This window comes from Somniosus microcephalus, chromosome 6, assembly GCF_052327205.1.
Source record: "Somniosus microcephalus isolate GS21.2 chromosome 6, FLI_Smic_1.0, whole genome shotgun sequence".
In the NCBI taxonomy this organism is placed as follows: Eukaryota; Metazoa; Chordata; class Chondrichthyes; order Squaliformes; family Somniosidae; genus Somniosus; species Somniosus microcephalus.
The window spans coordinates 186409162-186425002 of record NC_140992.1 but is presented as its reverse complement, the minus strand read 5'-3'; the positions used below and the strand labels follow the sequence as shown (position 1 = coordinate 186425002).

General features: G+C 52.6%; 1 protein-coding gene across 1 annotated transcript in view; it reads right to left on the bottom strand.

Annotated features, from left to right (window-relative positions):
• tmem208 (transmembrane protein 208) overlaps positions 1–7720 on the bottom strand; it is a 34050-nt gene extending 26330 nt beyond the window's left edge. Inside the window, exon 1 of the mRNA XM_085992026.1 lies at positions 7543–7720. Coding sequence (XP_085848152.1) covers positions 7543–7720 — 178 coding nt within the window. The remainder of the gene's footprint in view (positions 1–7542) is intronic.
• Positions 7721–15841: the final 8121 nt, after the last annotated feature.

Here is a 15841-nt window from a genome sequence, read left to right as displayed (position 1 = left end):
CCAAGATGATTTCCATACAGAGCCTGAGCGGCCGTCGCGCTCGCAGACAAAAAACGGCAGAAAAACTGAGAGCGGCAGACGGAACAGATGTCAGGGAGACAGAGAAATAGGGAGGAGAGGGAGAGGGGGAGGGAGAGGGGCAGGGAGGGAGAGAGGAGAGGGGCAAGGAGGGAGAGGGGAGAGAGAGGGTGGGGGAAAGAGAGAGAGGGTGTGGGGAGGGGGGAGAGAGAGAGGGTGGGGGAGGGGGGAGAGAGAGAGGGTGTGGGGATGGGAGAGAGAGAGAGGGTGGGGGGAGGGGAGAGAGAGAGAGGGTGGGGGGAGGGGAGAGAGAGGGTGGGGAGGGGAGAGAGAGAGGGTGGGGGAGGGGGGAGAGAGAGAGGGTGGGGGAGGGAGAGAGAGAGGGTGGGGGAGGGAGAGAGAGAGGGTGGGGGAGGGGAGAGAGAGAGAGGATGGGGGAGGGGAGAGAGAGAGGGGTGGGGGAGGGAGAGAGAGAGAGGGTGGGGGGGAGAGAGAGAGAGGGTGGGGGGAGGGGAGAGAGAGGGTGGGGAGGGGAGAGAGAGAGGCTGGGGAGGGAGAGAGAGAGAGGGTGGGGGAGGGGAGAGAGGGTGGGGGAAGAGAGAGAGGGTGGGGGAGAGAGAGAGGGTGGGGGGAGAGAGAGGGTGGGGAGAGAGAGAGAGAGTGTGGGGGGGGAGAGAGAGAGAGGGTGGGGGGGAGAGTGAGAGGGTGGGGGGGAGAGAGAGAGAGGGTGGGGGAGAGAGAGGGGGGAGAGAGAGAGGGGGGGAGAGGGAGAGGGTGGGGGGGAGAGAGAGAGAGAGGGCGGGGGGGAGAGAGAGGGTGGGGGGAGAGAGAGGGTGGGGGAGAGAGAGAGAGGGTGGGGGAGAGAGAGAGGGTGGGGGGAGAGAGAGAGGGTGGGGGCGGAGAGAGAGAGAGGGTGGGGGGAGAGAGAGAGAGAGTGGGGGGAGAGAGAGAGAGGGTGGGGGAGAGAGAGAGGGTGGGGGCGGAGAGAGAGAGAGGGTGGGGGGAGAGAGAGAGAGGGTGGGGGGAGAGAGAGAGAGGGTGGGGGGGAGAGAGAGAAAGAGGGTGGGGGAGAGAGAGAGAGGGTGGGAGAGAGAGAGGGTGGGGGGGAGAGAGAGAGGGTGGGGGGGAGAGAGAGAGAGAGAGGGTGGGGGGAGAGAGGGTGGGAGAGAGAGCGAGGGTGGGGGGGAGAGAGAGAGAGGGTGGGGGGAGAGAGAGAGAGGGTGGGGGGAGAGAGAGAGAGGGTGGGGGGAGAGCGAGAGAGGGTGGGGGGCAGAGAGAGAGAGGGTGGGGGGGAGAGAGAGGGTGGGGGGAGAGAGAGCGAGGGTGGGGGGAGAGAGAGAGAGGGTGGGAGAGAGAGAGAGGGTGGGGGGAGAGAGAGAGAGGGTGGGGGGGAGAGAGAGAGAGGGTGGGGGGGAGAGAGAGAGAGGGTGGGGGAGGGGAGAGAGCGATGTGGGGGGAGGGGAGAGAGAGAGAGGGTGGGGGAGGGGAGAGAGCGAGAGTGGGGGGAGGGGAGAGAGAGAGGGTGGGGGAGGGGAGAGAGAGAAAGTGGGGGGAGGGGAGAGAGAGAGAGGGTGGAGGGAGGGGAGAGAGAGAGGGTGGGGGGAGGGGAGGGAGAGAGAGGGTGGGGGAGGGGAGAGAGAGGGTGGAGGTAGGGGAGAGAGAGAGAGAGGGTGGGGGAGGGGAGAGAGAGAGAGGGTGGGGGAGGGGGGAGAGAGAGGGTGGGAGGAGTGGAGAGATAGGGTAGGGGGAGGGAGAGAGAGAGAGAGGGTGGGGGGGAGAGAGAGGGTGGGGGGAGAGAGAGAGGGTGGGGGAGAGAGAGAGGGTGGGGGGGGAGAGAGAGAGGGTGGGGGGAGAGAGAGAGGGTGGGGGCGGAGAGAGAGAGAGGGTGGGGGGGAGAGAGAGAGAGGGTGGGGGGAGAGAGAGAGAGGGTGGGGGAGAGAGAGAGAGGGTGGGGGGGAGAGAGAGAGGGTGGGGGCGGAGAGAGAGAGGGTGGGGGGGAGAGAGAGAGAGGGTGGGGGGGAGAGAGAGAGAGGGTGGGGGGGAGAGAGAGAAAGAGGGTGGGGGAGAGAGAGAGGGTGGGAGAGAGAGAGGGTGGGGGGGAGTGAGAGAGAGGGTGGGGGGAGAGAGAGAGAGGGTGGGGGAGAGAGAGGGTGGGGGGAGAGAGAGAGAGGGTGGGAGAGAGAGAGAGAGTGGGGGAGAGAGAGAGAGGGTGGGGGGGAGAGAGAGAGAGGGTGGGGGAGAGAGAGAGGGTGGGGGGAGGGGAGAGAGCGATGTGGGGGGAGGGGAGAGAGAGAGGGTGGGGGGAGGGGAGAGAGCGAGAGTGGGGGGAGGGGAGAGAGCGAGAGTGGGGGGGAGGGAGAGAGAGAGGGTGGGGGAGGGGAGAGAGAGAGAGTGGGGGGAGGGGAGAGAGAGAGAGGGTGGGGGGAGGGGAGAGAGAGAGGGTGGGGGAGGGGAGGGAGAGAGAGGGTGGGGGAGGGAGAGAGAGGGTGGGGGTAGGGGAGAGAGAGAGGGGGTGGGGGGAGGGGAGAGAGAGAGAGGGTGGGGGGAGGGGAGAGAGAGAGGGTGGGAGGAGGGGAGAGAGAGGGTGGGGGGAGGGGAGAGAGAGGGTGGGGGGAGGGGAGAGAGAGAGGGTGGGGGGAGGGGAGAGAGAGGGTGGGGGAGGGGAGAGAGAGAGGGTGGGGGAGGGGGGAGAGAGAGGGTGGGGGGAGGGGAGAGAGAGAGGGTGGGGGAGGGGGAGAGAGAGGGTGGGGGAGAGAGAGGGTGGGGGAGAGAGAGGGTGGGGGAGGGAGAGAGAGAGGGTGGGGGGAGGGGAGAGAGGGGGAGGGAGGGAGAGGTCAAGGGGGGAGGGAGAGAGAGTAAAGCAGGGAGAGAGAGGGTGAGGAGAGGGGGAGGGAGGGAGAGGACAGAGGGAGAGGGGGAGGGAGAGAGAGTAAAGCAGGAGAGACGGGGGAGGGAGAGAGAGGGGGAGGGAGGGAAAGAGTGAGGGGGTGGGACAGGGAGGCGAGCTTACCTTCTTCCTTTGCAGGGGTCCTCGGGCCACCTACCCCCCCCGTCTCTCTCTCTCTTCCCCCCCGTCTCTCTCCTCTTCCCCCAGTCGCTCTCTCTCTTCCCCCCAGTCGCTCTCTCTCCTCCCCCCCCCAGTCGCTCTCTCTCTCCCCCCCAGTCGCTTTCCCTCTTCCCCCCATTCGCTCTCTCTCTTCCCCCCCAGTCGCGCTCTCTCTTCCCCCCAGTCGCTCTCTCTCTTCCCCCAGTTGCTCTCTTTCTTCCCCCAGTCGCTCTCTCTCTTCCCCCCAGTCGCTCTCTCTCTTCCCCCCAGTCGCTCTCTCTCTTCCCCCCGTCGCTCTCTCTCTTCCCCCCCAGTCGCTCTCTCTCTTCCCCCCCAGTCGCTCTCTCTCTTCCCCCGCAGTCGCTCTCTCTCTTCCCCCCCAGTCGCTCTCTCTCTTCCCCCCCAGTCACTCTCTCTCTTCCCCGCAGTCGCTCTCTCTCTTCCCCCCCAGTTGCGCTCTTTCTTCCCCCCCCCAGTCGCTCTCTCTCTTCCAACAACAACATGCCCTTGAAAAAGCCTCGGCACTGCCGGGCACTCCAGCTAGTAAACTATAAATTACATTAAATAACTATTTTAAACAATAATTTAAATTTTTGAAAAAAATAATTTTATATTATAACGGGCCTAAAAATAAACTTACCTTGCTTTAAAGTATTTAAAACTAATAAACCTGTGGAAAAAATGTTTTAATTTTAATTAATTGACCACTTACCTTGCAAAAAGCAGGCCTTACGCCTGCTTTTTAAATGTGTAACTTCTGGAGACTTAACCTCGCGTGAAAACATGTTAAAAAAAACTAGTTCAAAGCGCACGCGCAGACTCCCCTGCGCGCGCCTTCGACCTCTGAACCTCTTCGTTCAGAGGAAAGGAAGTGCCGGTTTCCCGCGCATGCATAGTGCATGCAGGAAACCGTCACTTCCAATCGGTCTTCGGGTGAGTACCCCATGCGTACTCACCCGGGGCGGGCCGAATTTCTGGGCCATTGGGAATCGGGGAGAAAATGCTCCACTGGCTGGAGTCATACCTAGCACAAAGGAAGATGGTTGTGGTGGTTGAAGGTCAATCATCACAGCCCCAGGACATCACTGCAGGAGCTCCTCAAGGCAGTGTCCTAGGCCCAACCATCTTCAGCTGCTTCATCAATGACCTTCCCTCCAACATAAGGTCAGAAATGGGGATGTTCGCTGATGACTGCAGTGTTCAGTGCCATTCATAACTCCTCAGATAATGAAGCAATCCATACCCGCATGCAACAAGACCTGGATGATGTTCAGGCTTGGGCTGATAAGTGGCAGGTAACATTCGCGCCACAGAAGTGCCAGGCAATGACTATCTGCAACAAGCAAGAGTCTAACCACCACCCCTTGACATTCAACGGAATTACCATCACCGAATTGGAAGCACTAGTATGGAAGGTGGCATCGTCAGAACAGATGTGGCAGAGACGGAGAGCACTTCTCCCACATTTATCTCTCAGAGTAGTGCCTTAGAAGGCTCCACTTCAGCAAGGAGGTTGGCACAGAGCTCTGCCACCTCCTGCAGTCAGACCTCCAGCCTCAGCTCAGGACCAGGACGTCTCTCTCAGTGGCAGTTAAGGTCACAGTCGCTCTCAATTTCTACGCCAGCTGCTCCTTCCAGGCTTCAACAGGGGATATTGCAAAGATTTCGCAGTTCGCTGTCCATTACTGCATCTGGGAGGTAACAGACACTCTCTCATTCCCCATCGCCAGAGAGAAGCAGGACAAATGCTCATGTGGCTTTGCATGAATAGCAGGCTTCCCCATGGTTCAGTGCACCATTAACTGCACCCACGTGGCATTGCGGGCACCTCATCACAATGCAGAGGTGTTCCGTAACCGCAAAGGCTACCACTCTCCGAACGTTCAGTTGATGTGCGACCACAGACAGCTCATCCTCGCTGTCAATGCCCGCTATCCTGGCAGCAGCCACGATGCATTCATCCAGCACTGTTCCACCCACCACATGAAGCTCACGGTTGGCTGCTCGGAGACAAGGGTTATCCACTCGCCACCTGGCTGATGACACCCCTCCGCAACCCTAACATGCCTGCTCAGCACGCATACAATGAGAGCCATAGCGCCACCAGGAAATTGATCGAACAGACTATTGGAGTGCTAAAGCAACAGTTCCGCTGCCTTGACCGCTCTGGAGGAGCCCTGCAGTACTCCCCTGATTGAGTCTCCCCTTTCATTGTTGTGTGCTGCATGCTGCACAACCTGGCCACTCTGAGGGCCCAGCCATTGCCACCAGGGATTGCAGGTCCACCTTAGGAGGAGGGAGAGGAGGAGAAGGAGGATGAAGAGGAGGAGCAGCAGCAACGGAGGAGGGAGCCACTCAATCTTGCTTCTGCAAGGGCCGTGCGTGAGTGCCTCATTGGACAGCACTTCCAATCAAAGATATAGCACATGACATTTGCGCAGCACAACCACATCATTACATCCAGCTCGCAGCCCCTATCACCGGGCAAAGGTCAAATGAGAAACATCACAAAATGTGCAACGTCAAATTAACAATTTATTATTGAATACAACTCTCTCTTATGAAACACAATTATTCATAAACAAACACAACCATTTATCAGCAAACACAACTCTTTCTTATCAAACTGAACTATTTGTTACCAAACACAAATATTTACAAGCTTAAGTATTTGTTCACAAACACAACAATATATTTACAAACACATCAATTTATTAACACACACTCCCCCATTTGCTACTAAAGTATTCTTTACTCCCCCATCTTCAATGATTTCCCTCCCCTGTTGAGCTTCCCCCCTCCCAATCCTACTGCTCTTCTGTAATGTGGCCCCAGTGGCTGCAGCAAGGCTGCTGAGTGTGGGAGCCAGAGACTGCAGATGGCCCTGCAGGATGCCCTCGACCAGCTCTGGGCCTGGAAGGCCCGGCTGCAGACTGCACCACCTCAGCATGGGCGGCAGCAGTCTGGGGTCTGGGATGGCTGGATTACAGGCTGCGGCAAGTGCAATGGTGGAGTGGCAGTGGTGGGAGCAGGAATGCTGTCATCCTGAGAGAGGACAGCACCTTCCTGCTCAACCGACACACTGGCACTCCCATGGGGCAGTACCTCAGCATCCGAAGCAATCTGCTCGAGCACAGATTGCTGGCCTGCTGTGGCACCGTGAGATCTTTGGTGGACTGTGGGCGATCCAGCGACGATGGCCGCAGTCAGTGCTTGCATGACATCAATCTGAGACTGTATGAGAGCAGTCTGACATTGGATAGCACCAACCACTGACTCCATTATAGCACTAAGCCATTGCGTTGTCTCGGCCTGGGCTGCAATAGATGCTGCCACCTCACCTATGACAAGCGGCATGAGGTCTGGGTCCCCACGGTCTCTCTGCCAGTCGACCATCCTTTGCAAACTGCCAAGGATGGGCTCGATGGTGTGAGCAGAGCTAAGTGCAATGTTGGAGGCTGACTTCTCCACGCTCCTTGCCAGTGCATCCATACTCTTGGGCACCCTTGCCATTGCACCTATGAGCTCGGTGTGCATGCCCATTGCCCGTCTGGTCAACACCTCCACATCGAGGTCCTCATCTGAGTCCTGTGCAGCAGAACTCGCGCGCGAACTCACCCTCTGGGCAGATGGCCCCTGAGCTTCCCTTTCCCCGTGGCGTTGCTGCAGCTTGCTGGGTCCCGGAGCTTCACCCACATCAGACCCAACTACTAGGCTCCCCTCCAACGACCGCGTCGCCCCATTATTGGACCTAGCGCCTTCGGGAGACACAGGCAGTGAGGCTCTGGCTTGTTATACCTCCTCCTCTCCCACGTTGCTGCCACTGGGAGGCTGAGGGACAGGTTGGTCATCCGCTGTCTGATTATCTGAAAGCATAAAGGCTCAAGAGTGGGGTTAAGGTCAGGGAGGGGGGCAGGAAGGGAGCAAGGAATGGAGACACTATCCCTAGCTGGAAAGTGGGAAAGGCTTGTGGTGTGAGGGGGAAGTGGTATGAGAGAGGAGGGAGAGGTGATGACCACACCGTTGTTGTCCCCAAGTGGGTCGAGGTCTTCGACAGCCACAGCGCCCGCGACCTGGGCCACGATGATGTGCCCCACTCGCTCCTCCAGCTGTGAAAGGGGGTGCAGGTCCGCCTCACCTCCTCCCATTCATACCTGCTCCCTCCTGTTGTGAGCAAGCTTGGCCTGCAAGAAAAAGTAAAGCGTGTGAGTGAGTGTGCAGCTGTGTGTTTGGCAAACATGCCTACCATAGTTGAATAGCTGTTAATGTATGCAAGGTGTGAGATATGGATGTGACTTTTAGTAGGTGGGCATAGTAGGTGGGTGAGTGTTGGGGATGTGGCGGTTTATACAGTGGGTGCACAGAGTAAGGTTGAAATGGTCGGATATACTGGTTTTTGAAGCATGTACTCACCCTGACCACGCGAGTGAGGTCATTGAATTTCCTCCGGCACTGGGTGAGATTTCTGGGGACCACACTTCTGGCCGACACGTCCTGGGCGACCTCCCCCCACATCCTCCTGAAGTCCTGCAGCAATGGCCTCCTGCCAGTGTCCGGGCAGAGCACTGCCCGTTGGCGTTCCACGGCTGTGACCAGAGCCTCCAAAGCCTGGTCGCTGAACGGGCAAGCGAGCTCTCTGGGCCCCTGCTCAGCCATGGCTTCTTTGAGCGAAGGCTTGCAGCTCCTTGCAGGCCCAGCTCACAAGCAGCAATGATCAGAGTGAGGCTGTGCAGCATGATTGAACCTCCCCTTTAAGAACTGGAAGGTGCCAGTCTGTCTGGCGATTCTCTAATTGACAGCGCCGGAACTTGATTAGCGCTCCGAAGGTAGCGCCCCGCTCTCCGACATTAGCGCCCGAAGAGAAGTGTGATTAAGCGCTCCACCTCCCTCTTGGGGCGCTAAAACTCAATTTCGCGGTCACCGGTGCAAATTAGCGCCGGGCGCTAATGTTAGCTGCCAGGCAAGGTTCGCCCCCCCCAAATGGTCGATACCGAATTTTTTCCCCCTTCGTATTAAGTTTATTCCTGTAAGTTAGCTAATAATCGAATAAATAGAGGCACAGCAGGGCACCTCAATCCCACGGAATGCACATCCTGTGCTATGTGGGAAATCCAGGATGCTTCCCATGTCATCAGCTGGAGGAGCTCGAGCTCTGGGTTTTAGAGTTTGAGCTGCAGCTGGCATCACTGCGGTGCATCCATAAGGCTGAGAGCTTCGTGGATAGCACGTTTCAGGAGGTGGTCACTGTTGTGTCTGTGTATAATAAGACACAGACTGCAGGAGAACGGTACAACAGGTGTTTACTAAACGTGGCTCACACTGGAACTGACTGTACAGATTACTGCTCAGTGCTATATACAGGTGTGGTCACTGCCGGTACTACAGTATACATGAGCTGTAAAAAGTAGTTCCCCCCTTAAAGGTATATACATTACAATTCCTCCCCTTTTAGATTAACAGTACCATAACACTCATTTAACAATTAAATATCAAACTAATTACAATTAACACTTTTAACATGCAACATTAGCTGAAAATAGTCTATTTATAAATTCAGTCTTTGGGGAGGCCTCCTGATCCTTTCTGGATAGTGCCTTTCCCGAGTGTCTTGCTCTTGGTGCGGAGGCGATTCTGGTCCCCTGTCGTCGGTTGGTTCATCAGCTTCCGATGCTACTGTTTCTGGGGTAGATGCGACCTGTACGTTGGGTTCATCACCAGGTACGTATGGGCGAGGCATGGGGTTGACTTGTTCCTGTGACTCTAGGATCTGGTCAGCATGGCGTCTCACGATGCTCTCCCCAACGTCCACTGTGTACATTAGGGGACCCTGCCGTGTGCATATCGTTCCTGGCTGCCATTTTTCTTCGGTAGTCGCGGGCCAAGACTGGTTGCCCTACATTGAAGCTCCTTGTTGGCTTCTCATGGATGTGCTGGAATTGCTTACTCTCGGAGTCCACGTCACGGAAGACCTCTCCTGGTCCCTCAATACCTCCTCTCTGGTGAAGAAGGCCCAGCAGCGCCTATATTTCCTAAGGAGGCTGAAGGGATGTAACCTGTCACCCCTGATCCTCTCTAACTTTTACCGCTGCACAATAGAGAGCATCCTGACAAACTGTATCACAGTATGGTATGGCAGCTGTAGCTACTATGACCGGAAAGCCCTGCAGCGGGTAGTCAAAACTGCCCAACGCATTACCGGCACCCGGCTACCGACCATAGAGCACATATACCAGAAACGCTGTTTACAGAGGTCACGGTCCATCATCAAAGACCCTACCCACCCCAGCCACAGTCTGTTCGCCCTCCTGCCATCTGGGAGACGCTACAGATGCATTCGCACCCGTACGACCAGATTTAGGAACAGCTTCTTTCCCAGGGCTGTCATCCTACTGAACTCCACAAATAAACTCTAAAGCCTGCACATCTGCCAATGCACTTTATTATGGTTATGTTTATGTTAATGTATTGCAAGCCAAATGTATGTTGAATGTTTAAATGTCTTAATCTAAATGTACACTCTCGGGAGCCGCAAGCCTACATTTCGTTGTACTGCACTTGTGCACTAACAATGACAATAAAAGTTGATTTGATTTGATTTGATTTGACATCTCTTCGTACGTTTGGTCTGAGCAAATCCAGGTGCAATCTTAACTGTTATGTTCATTAATAACTAGACATTCTTATTATGAACACAGCTAGCTATTGCTAGTTACTTTTATTGAGCACATGTGGACTTGTACAGCATCTTGTAGAGGCTTCCATCTTGACTGGTGCCTTGTGGGTAGCCTAGCCTCATGGGTAATGTAGTCTTAATATATATATAGCTGGGTAGTGTAGTTTTATACATACAGCTATATACAGCTCTACTGCTCCACCTAGTGTCCACCACAGAATGACATGTTATTGATCACTACATCCCCCTTTCTTTGGAGGTTTAACAAAATCAATATCAATCAACTTTCAAGAAAACAATAAAGATAATATCAGTAACACTTTTGTTAGCGCTCTATAAATAAACATTTTCAAAACAGTCAACACATTTTCAAAGCTTTACATTGTACTCAAAGATTAAGTCTATCAGGCTCTTTTACTTCACGTGTGGATCTTCTCAACACGGGTAAGTCTGATGTGTCTTCATGAGATTGTTCTGGCGGTGAATGACAAGATGCAGTTGCGGCATTGTCATCAATCTGCTCTTGTATAGATCGAGGTCTCCTTGCGATCTTTGCTTGGAGAGGGTTTCAGTGTTTCCTTCACTCTTCATGCCATAACTCTCAATGTAGTCAATGCACTCTCGAAAAACTGCTGGCAGCTGGATCCCATCATACAGCATAGTCCTCTCAGCAGCCTCGGCTAATGGAACACCAAAGATTGGCCTGAGGGAAGAAGGAGTATCCACCGGAACTGCTTCCTGCTCTGGTGCAGGCTTCTTTTTCTTTTTCTCTTTCCACTGCGTAACAACATCTGCTGCGGTTATATCTTTGGACTTTTTCTCCTTGTGTTTTTCCTCTTTGTGCTTTTCTTGCTTTGGCTTCTCTTTGACCTTAAAGTCTTTTTCTTTCTTCTTGGAGAAACTAGGCTTTTTGAAGACATGGATACCCTTTGGCCTTTTCATCCTTGATGGGCTCTCTGCTTCATCACCTGAGTCATCTGGTCTGCTTATGGCACAGTTTATACGGTAGACTCTCTTGACCAGTTCTAAGTCCTCACAAGCTTTGTCACCCAGTAGTGAATCAAGCCTTTCAGCCACAACAGAAAACATGAGATGATGCACTTTGTCTTTGACTGTCACTTTAAGTCTGCATGCACCTAAGCTATCTATTTTCTGTCCATTATAGTCCCTCAGTAGTACTGACTTTTTCTGTATTTTGGGCTTTTCTTTCATATTGTTAATGTCACTCATACTGATTAAGCTTGCTTTTGCCCCAGTGTCCAGTTTCAATGTAACTAATGCTCCATTTATCTGCAGTGGGATCATCCATTTGTCCTCTTTTACTGCATTAACTTTATGTTCAGCATTGTCTATTTCTGAGGGCTGCACATTTTCTGTATCTTTTTTGATATCGTCACATGACACCATTCCTACAAAAAATGTCTCACTTAAATCAGTGTCCTCAATCACATTAACTCGTTGCCCTTTCGTCGTTTTTACTTTTGAAAAGCATTGTTTGGCAAAGTGATTCTTTTCATTACACTTTGTGCACATTTTTCCAAACGCTGGGCATTGTCTTAACTGGTGTTTGTAACCACAGCGTTTACAATTAAAAATGTCATCCTCCGATTGCTTTTCATTTCTGTTCTGCCCACGTTTCTTCCCCTTGTAGGACACAGCACCAACAGCAGCATTATCACTCATTACATTCGCATCATTATTGGTTTCACTGAAAGTCTTCGCGTGATTTCGAGCTAGCTCGCTGGCTTGGCATATTTTCACCGCATTTTCCAAATTTAGTTCGGTTTCTCTCAACAGACGTTCCCTGACTTTTTTATCATGAGTACCAAACACAATCTGGTCACGAATCATGGATGCTTTGAGCTCAGAGAAATTACATGTCTGTGCTTTCAGTTTCAGATCAGTTATAAAGCTAACAAAAGTCTCATTTTGTTGCTGTGTCCGAGAACGGAAGATGTATCTTTCATACGTCTCATTCTTTTTGGGAGAGCAATGTGCATCAAATTTTTTTTAGCACCTCTTCTAATTTTTCTCTGTTCTCCGCTGGATTAAATACAAATGTATTAAATACCTCTATAGCCTGTGGGCCTGCAACCGTGAGCAGCAACGCTATCTTCCTTGCGTCTGGCTTCGTACCGAATCCGATGGCTGCAATGTAGAGTTCGAAATGCTGTTTAAAAGTCTCCCAATTGTAGTCGATTTTTTCTGTGAGATTCAAACGCTCTGGTGGCTTTAAATTCTCCATGTCGCTTTTCACAATTTTCAGCAGATCTTCACCACCCTGGTACCATGTTATGTTCATTAATAACTAGACATTCTTATTATGAACACAGCTAGCTTTTGCTAGCTGCTTTTACTGAGCACTTGTGGACTTGTACAGCATCTTGTAGAGGCTTCTATCTTGACTGGTGCCTTGTGGGTAGCCTAGCCTCATGGGTAATGTAGTCTTAATATATATATAGCTGGGTAGTGTAGTTTTATACATACAGCTATATACAGCTCTACTGCTCCACATAGTGTCCACCACAGAATGACATGTTATTGATCACTACATTAACCTTCGGTTAAAGAACATCATGGCTGGGGCCTGGTTGGTGACTGCATGTGTCGCATTCCGGTAGGCGAACAGGAAATTGTCCACCTTGTGCTGCAGCGGAATGTTGTCATTGTACATAGCCTTTATTGCCTTCTTAAAGGTTTGTACGAACCTCTCAGCCAATCCATTTGTGGCTGGATGATACGGGGCGGATGTGTAATGCCTTACCCCATTCTTTTTCAAGAACCTCCGGAACTCTTCGGACACAAACTATGGTCCGTTGTCGGAGCAAATCTGTTCTGGCAAGCCATTCCTGGCAAAAATGGTCCGTAGGACTGCAATAGTTTTCTCTGTGGTGGTGGAGGACATTTTGATGACCTCAGGCCATTTCGAGTGCGCATCCACGGCTATTAAAAACATTGAGTCCATGAATGGACCAGCAAAATCAATATGCACCCGTTGCCATGGAGATGAGGGCCACTCCCATGGGTGTAGAGGGGCCTGTGGTGGTGCATTTTGGACTTTCTGGCATCCTGAGCAGCTCTTGGTCAGGTCCTCGATTTGTTTATCGATTCCCGGCCACCACACATAAGCCCTGGCTAGGCTTTCATTTTTACCCCTCCCAGATGACCCTCATGAAGCTCATTGAGCACTCTATCCCTTAACTTGGGTGGAATTACCACTCGGGATCCACACATCAAGGTCCCCCGGCACACTGACAGCTGTTCTCTCCTTGTCGAGAATGCTGGCAACAGTGAGCCGCCATGTGCTGGCCATCCCTTCACCGTCAAATCATATACCTGAGACAGTGTCGGGTCATTTCGGGTTTCCTTTTCGATACAAGTGTTAGTTACCGGTAGGTATTCAACTATAGTCGAATGGAATATTTCGACAGGATCCACTGCTGGTGCTTCCTCCGCAGTAGGCAGTGGCAGGTGTGATAGTCCATCAGCATTTCCATGCTGTTTCATGCCCTTATATTCAATCTCATAGTGGTGCGCCCCTAGAAAAAGTGATCATCTTTGTAGTCGTTGCGCAGTCATCACCGGAACGCCCTTCTTCGGATTAAAAATGGAGACAAGAGGCGGGTGATCAGTCAGCAAGGTGAATTTCTGCCCGTGCAGATAGTGATTGAACTTTTTCACTCCCCACACTAGGCTGAGGGCCTCCCTGTCAATCTGGGCGTAGTTACGCTCGGCTGAGGTTAGTGATCGTGACGCAAAGGCTATTGGCCTCTCTGAGCCGTCCGAGAATTTGTGCGACAGCACCACTCCAATGCCGTAGGGTGACGCATCACATGCCAACCGAATTGGTAATGCTGGGTTGTAATGGGCCAATACCTCTTTCGATGTGATTAGTGTTTTGCTCTTCTGGAAAGCTCATCTACATTCGTCATTCCACTTCCATGGCACCCCAGTTTGCAGTAGGGTGTTCAGTGGGTGTAGTATTGTAGACAAATTTGGCAAGAACTTATGGTAGTAGTTTACCAGCCCGAGGAACGACCTCAGTTGTGACACATTTTCCGGTGCTGGAGCCTTGACTACTGCCTCAATCTTCTCTGGGGACTTATGTAACCCCTCTTTATCGATAACATGGCCACAATACGAGATCTGTTTTCTAAAAAACTCGCATTTGGGGCGGTTAGCTTGGAGCCCATATTCCTGCAATCTAGTGAGCACCTGCTCCAGGTTGGCAAGGTGATCACTGTCATTTTCGCCCGTGACCAGGATGTTGTCCAAATAACACTGGGTCCCTGGGATCCCTTGCAGGACTTGTTCCATTGCCCTCTGCCAACTAGCCGGAGCTGATGCTACCCCGAATACCAGCCGGTTGTATTGGTAGAGACCTTTATAGGTGTTGATTGTGAGGTATTTTTTTGATGCTTCTTCTACCTCCATTTGCAGATACGCCTGGGCCAGATCAATCTTAGTGAAGCGTTTCCCTCCAGATAGCGAGGCGAAAATATCTTCAATCCGCAGAAGTGGATATTGTACGGTGTGAAGGACCGGGTTTACTGTTACCTTAAAGTCCCCACAGATGCGAACCTTCCTTGGTTCCCCAGGCGTGCTGCTCAACGACTTTTTCATCACAGGGACGATGGGTGTAGCCCACTCGCTCCAGTCTACCTTGGACAGTACACCTGAACGTTCCAGACTCTCCAGCTCTGCTTCGACGGCTGGGCGGATCGCATAAGGTACTGGTCTGGCCTTAAAAAATTTTGGGCTTGCGTTTTCTTCAATTTTAATCGTCGCTGTCATGCCTTTTAGTGTTCCGAGTCCTTGCTGGAACACTTCTTTTGCATCAGTTAGGATCTTTGACAGTCGCCCAGGTGTGACGCCGTCATCCTTTTTGTCAACCACAGTCAGTGCCTGTATGGAATGCCAATCCAGTTGTATTTTCCGGATCCATTCACGTCCCAGTAATGGTGGTCCTCCATCTTGCAATACATACAGGTCTAGTTTTGGTGTTTCCTTACCGTTATATATAACGGTCACCCTTATTTTTCCTTTGGGGTAGACTTTTTGCTCTGTGTACGTCTTTAAAATAATTTTTGTGTCTCTCAAGTGTATGTGTGAGAATAGCCGCTCGTAGTCCCATCGGTTTATGACTGTTAGGGCTGATCCTGTGTCCAATTCCATCTTTACCTGGACTCCTGCTATCTTGAGAGTGACCCAAATGGTTCGGTGATCCTCCGTTGTGATCACATTATGTAGTTTCAGACAACTCAGTTCCCTGCTTTCGGAGTCGTTATCACTCTTTTGTTCGTCTGAACTATTCTCCGTCATCTTATGTACCTTCTTGTACTTTCCTTTGGTAGGTTTCTTATTGCTGGTTTTCTTTCCCGACCTGCAGACTCGTGCTATGTGTCCTACTTTTCCACACTGTCTGCACACTTTGGCCCCGATTTTCGGGCAGCTGTCGGGCGGCTTTTCATGCGGCCGTGGTCCGAAAATCATGGAAAAAGTGGGTCGGGACCCCCCCCCGCCTGATTCCCCGCTCCGTCCGACTTTTGGACCGCCGTTTCCACGCGCCCCGCTTCAGTCCCGCCCGCCGCTGGCGGGACTGCTCGTCGGAGCACTAATCACCAATGATCACCTTGTTAAAGACGATTTTCCCGTGCCGTTGCGACTTTGGGGCTTTCCCCACCTGAAACCCGCCTGCGGGGAACCCCGCCGATGAGAGCTGGTGTGAAAACAGCTGGCTTGCTTGCTTGCAGCAGCAGGTCGCTGAGGGCTGAAGAGATTTAAAGAGGCAGCATTTGTAGGCTGCAGGACCTTGTTGATCAAGGCTTGGGGCAACTATTTGAAGCCTTAGGAGCAGCTGCAGAAAGTTGGAGCCTCACACACTTCTTCAGTGTGAGCTCCTGGGAAGCCCCTCTCACCACCCTAACTCAGGACCTCCTCAACCAAGGCATCTGCTGGAAGCATGGGAGGCCTTTGGCACCTTCCCTTCCTGGCATTAGAGGGTTTCCAACAGCAGAGGTGGCAGCAGCAGAACCAGAAGCAGCAGGATGATTACCAGGAGCACCAGGCTGCTGCTCACTCACCTGAAGCTGCACAAGCCAGAA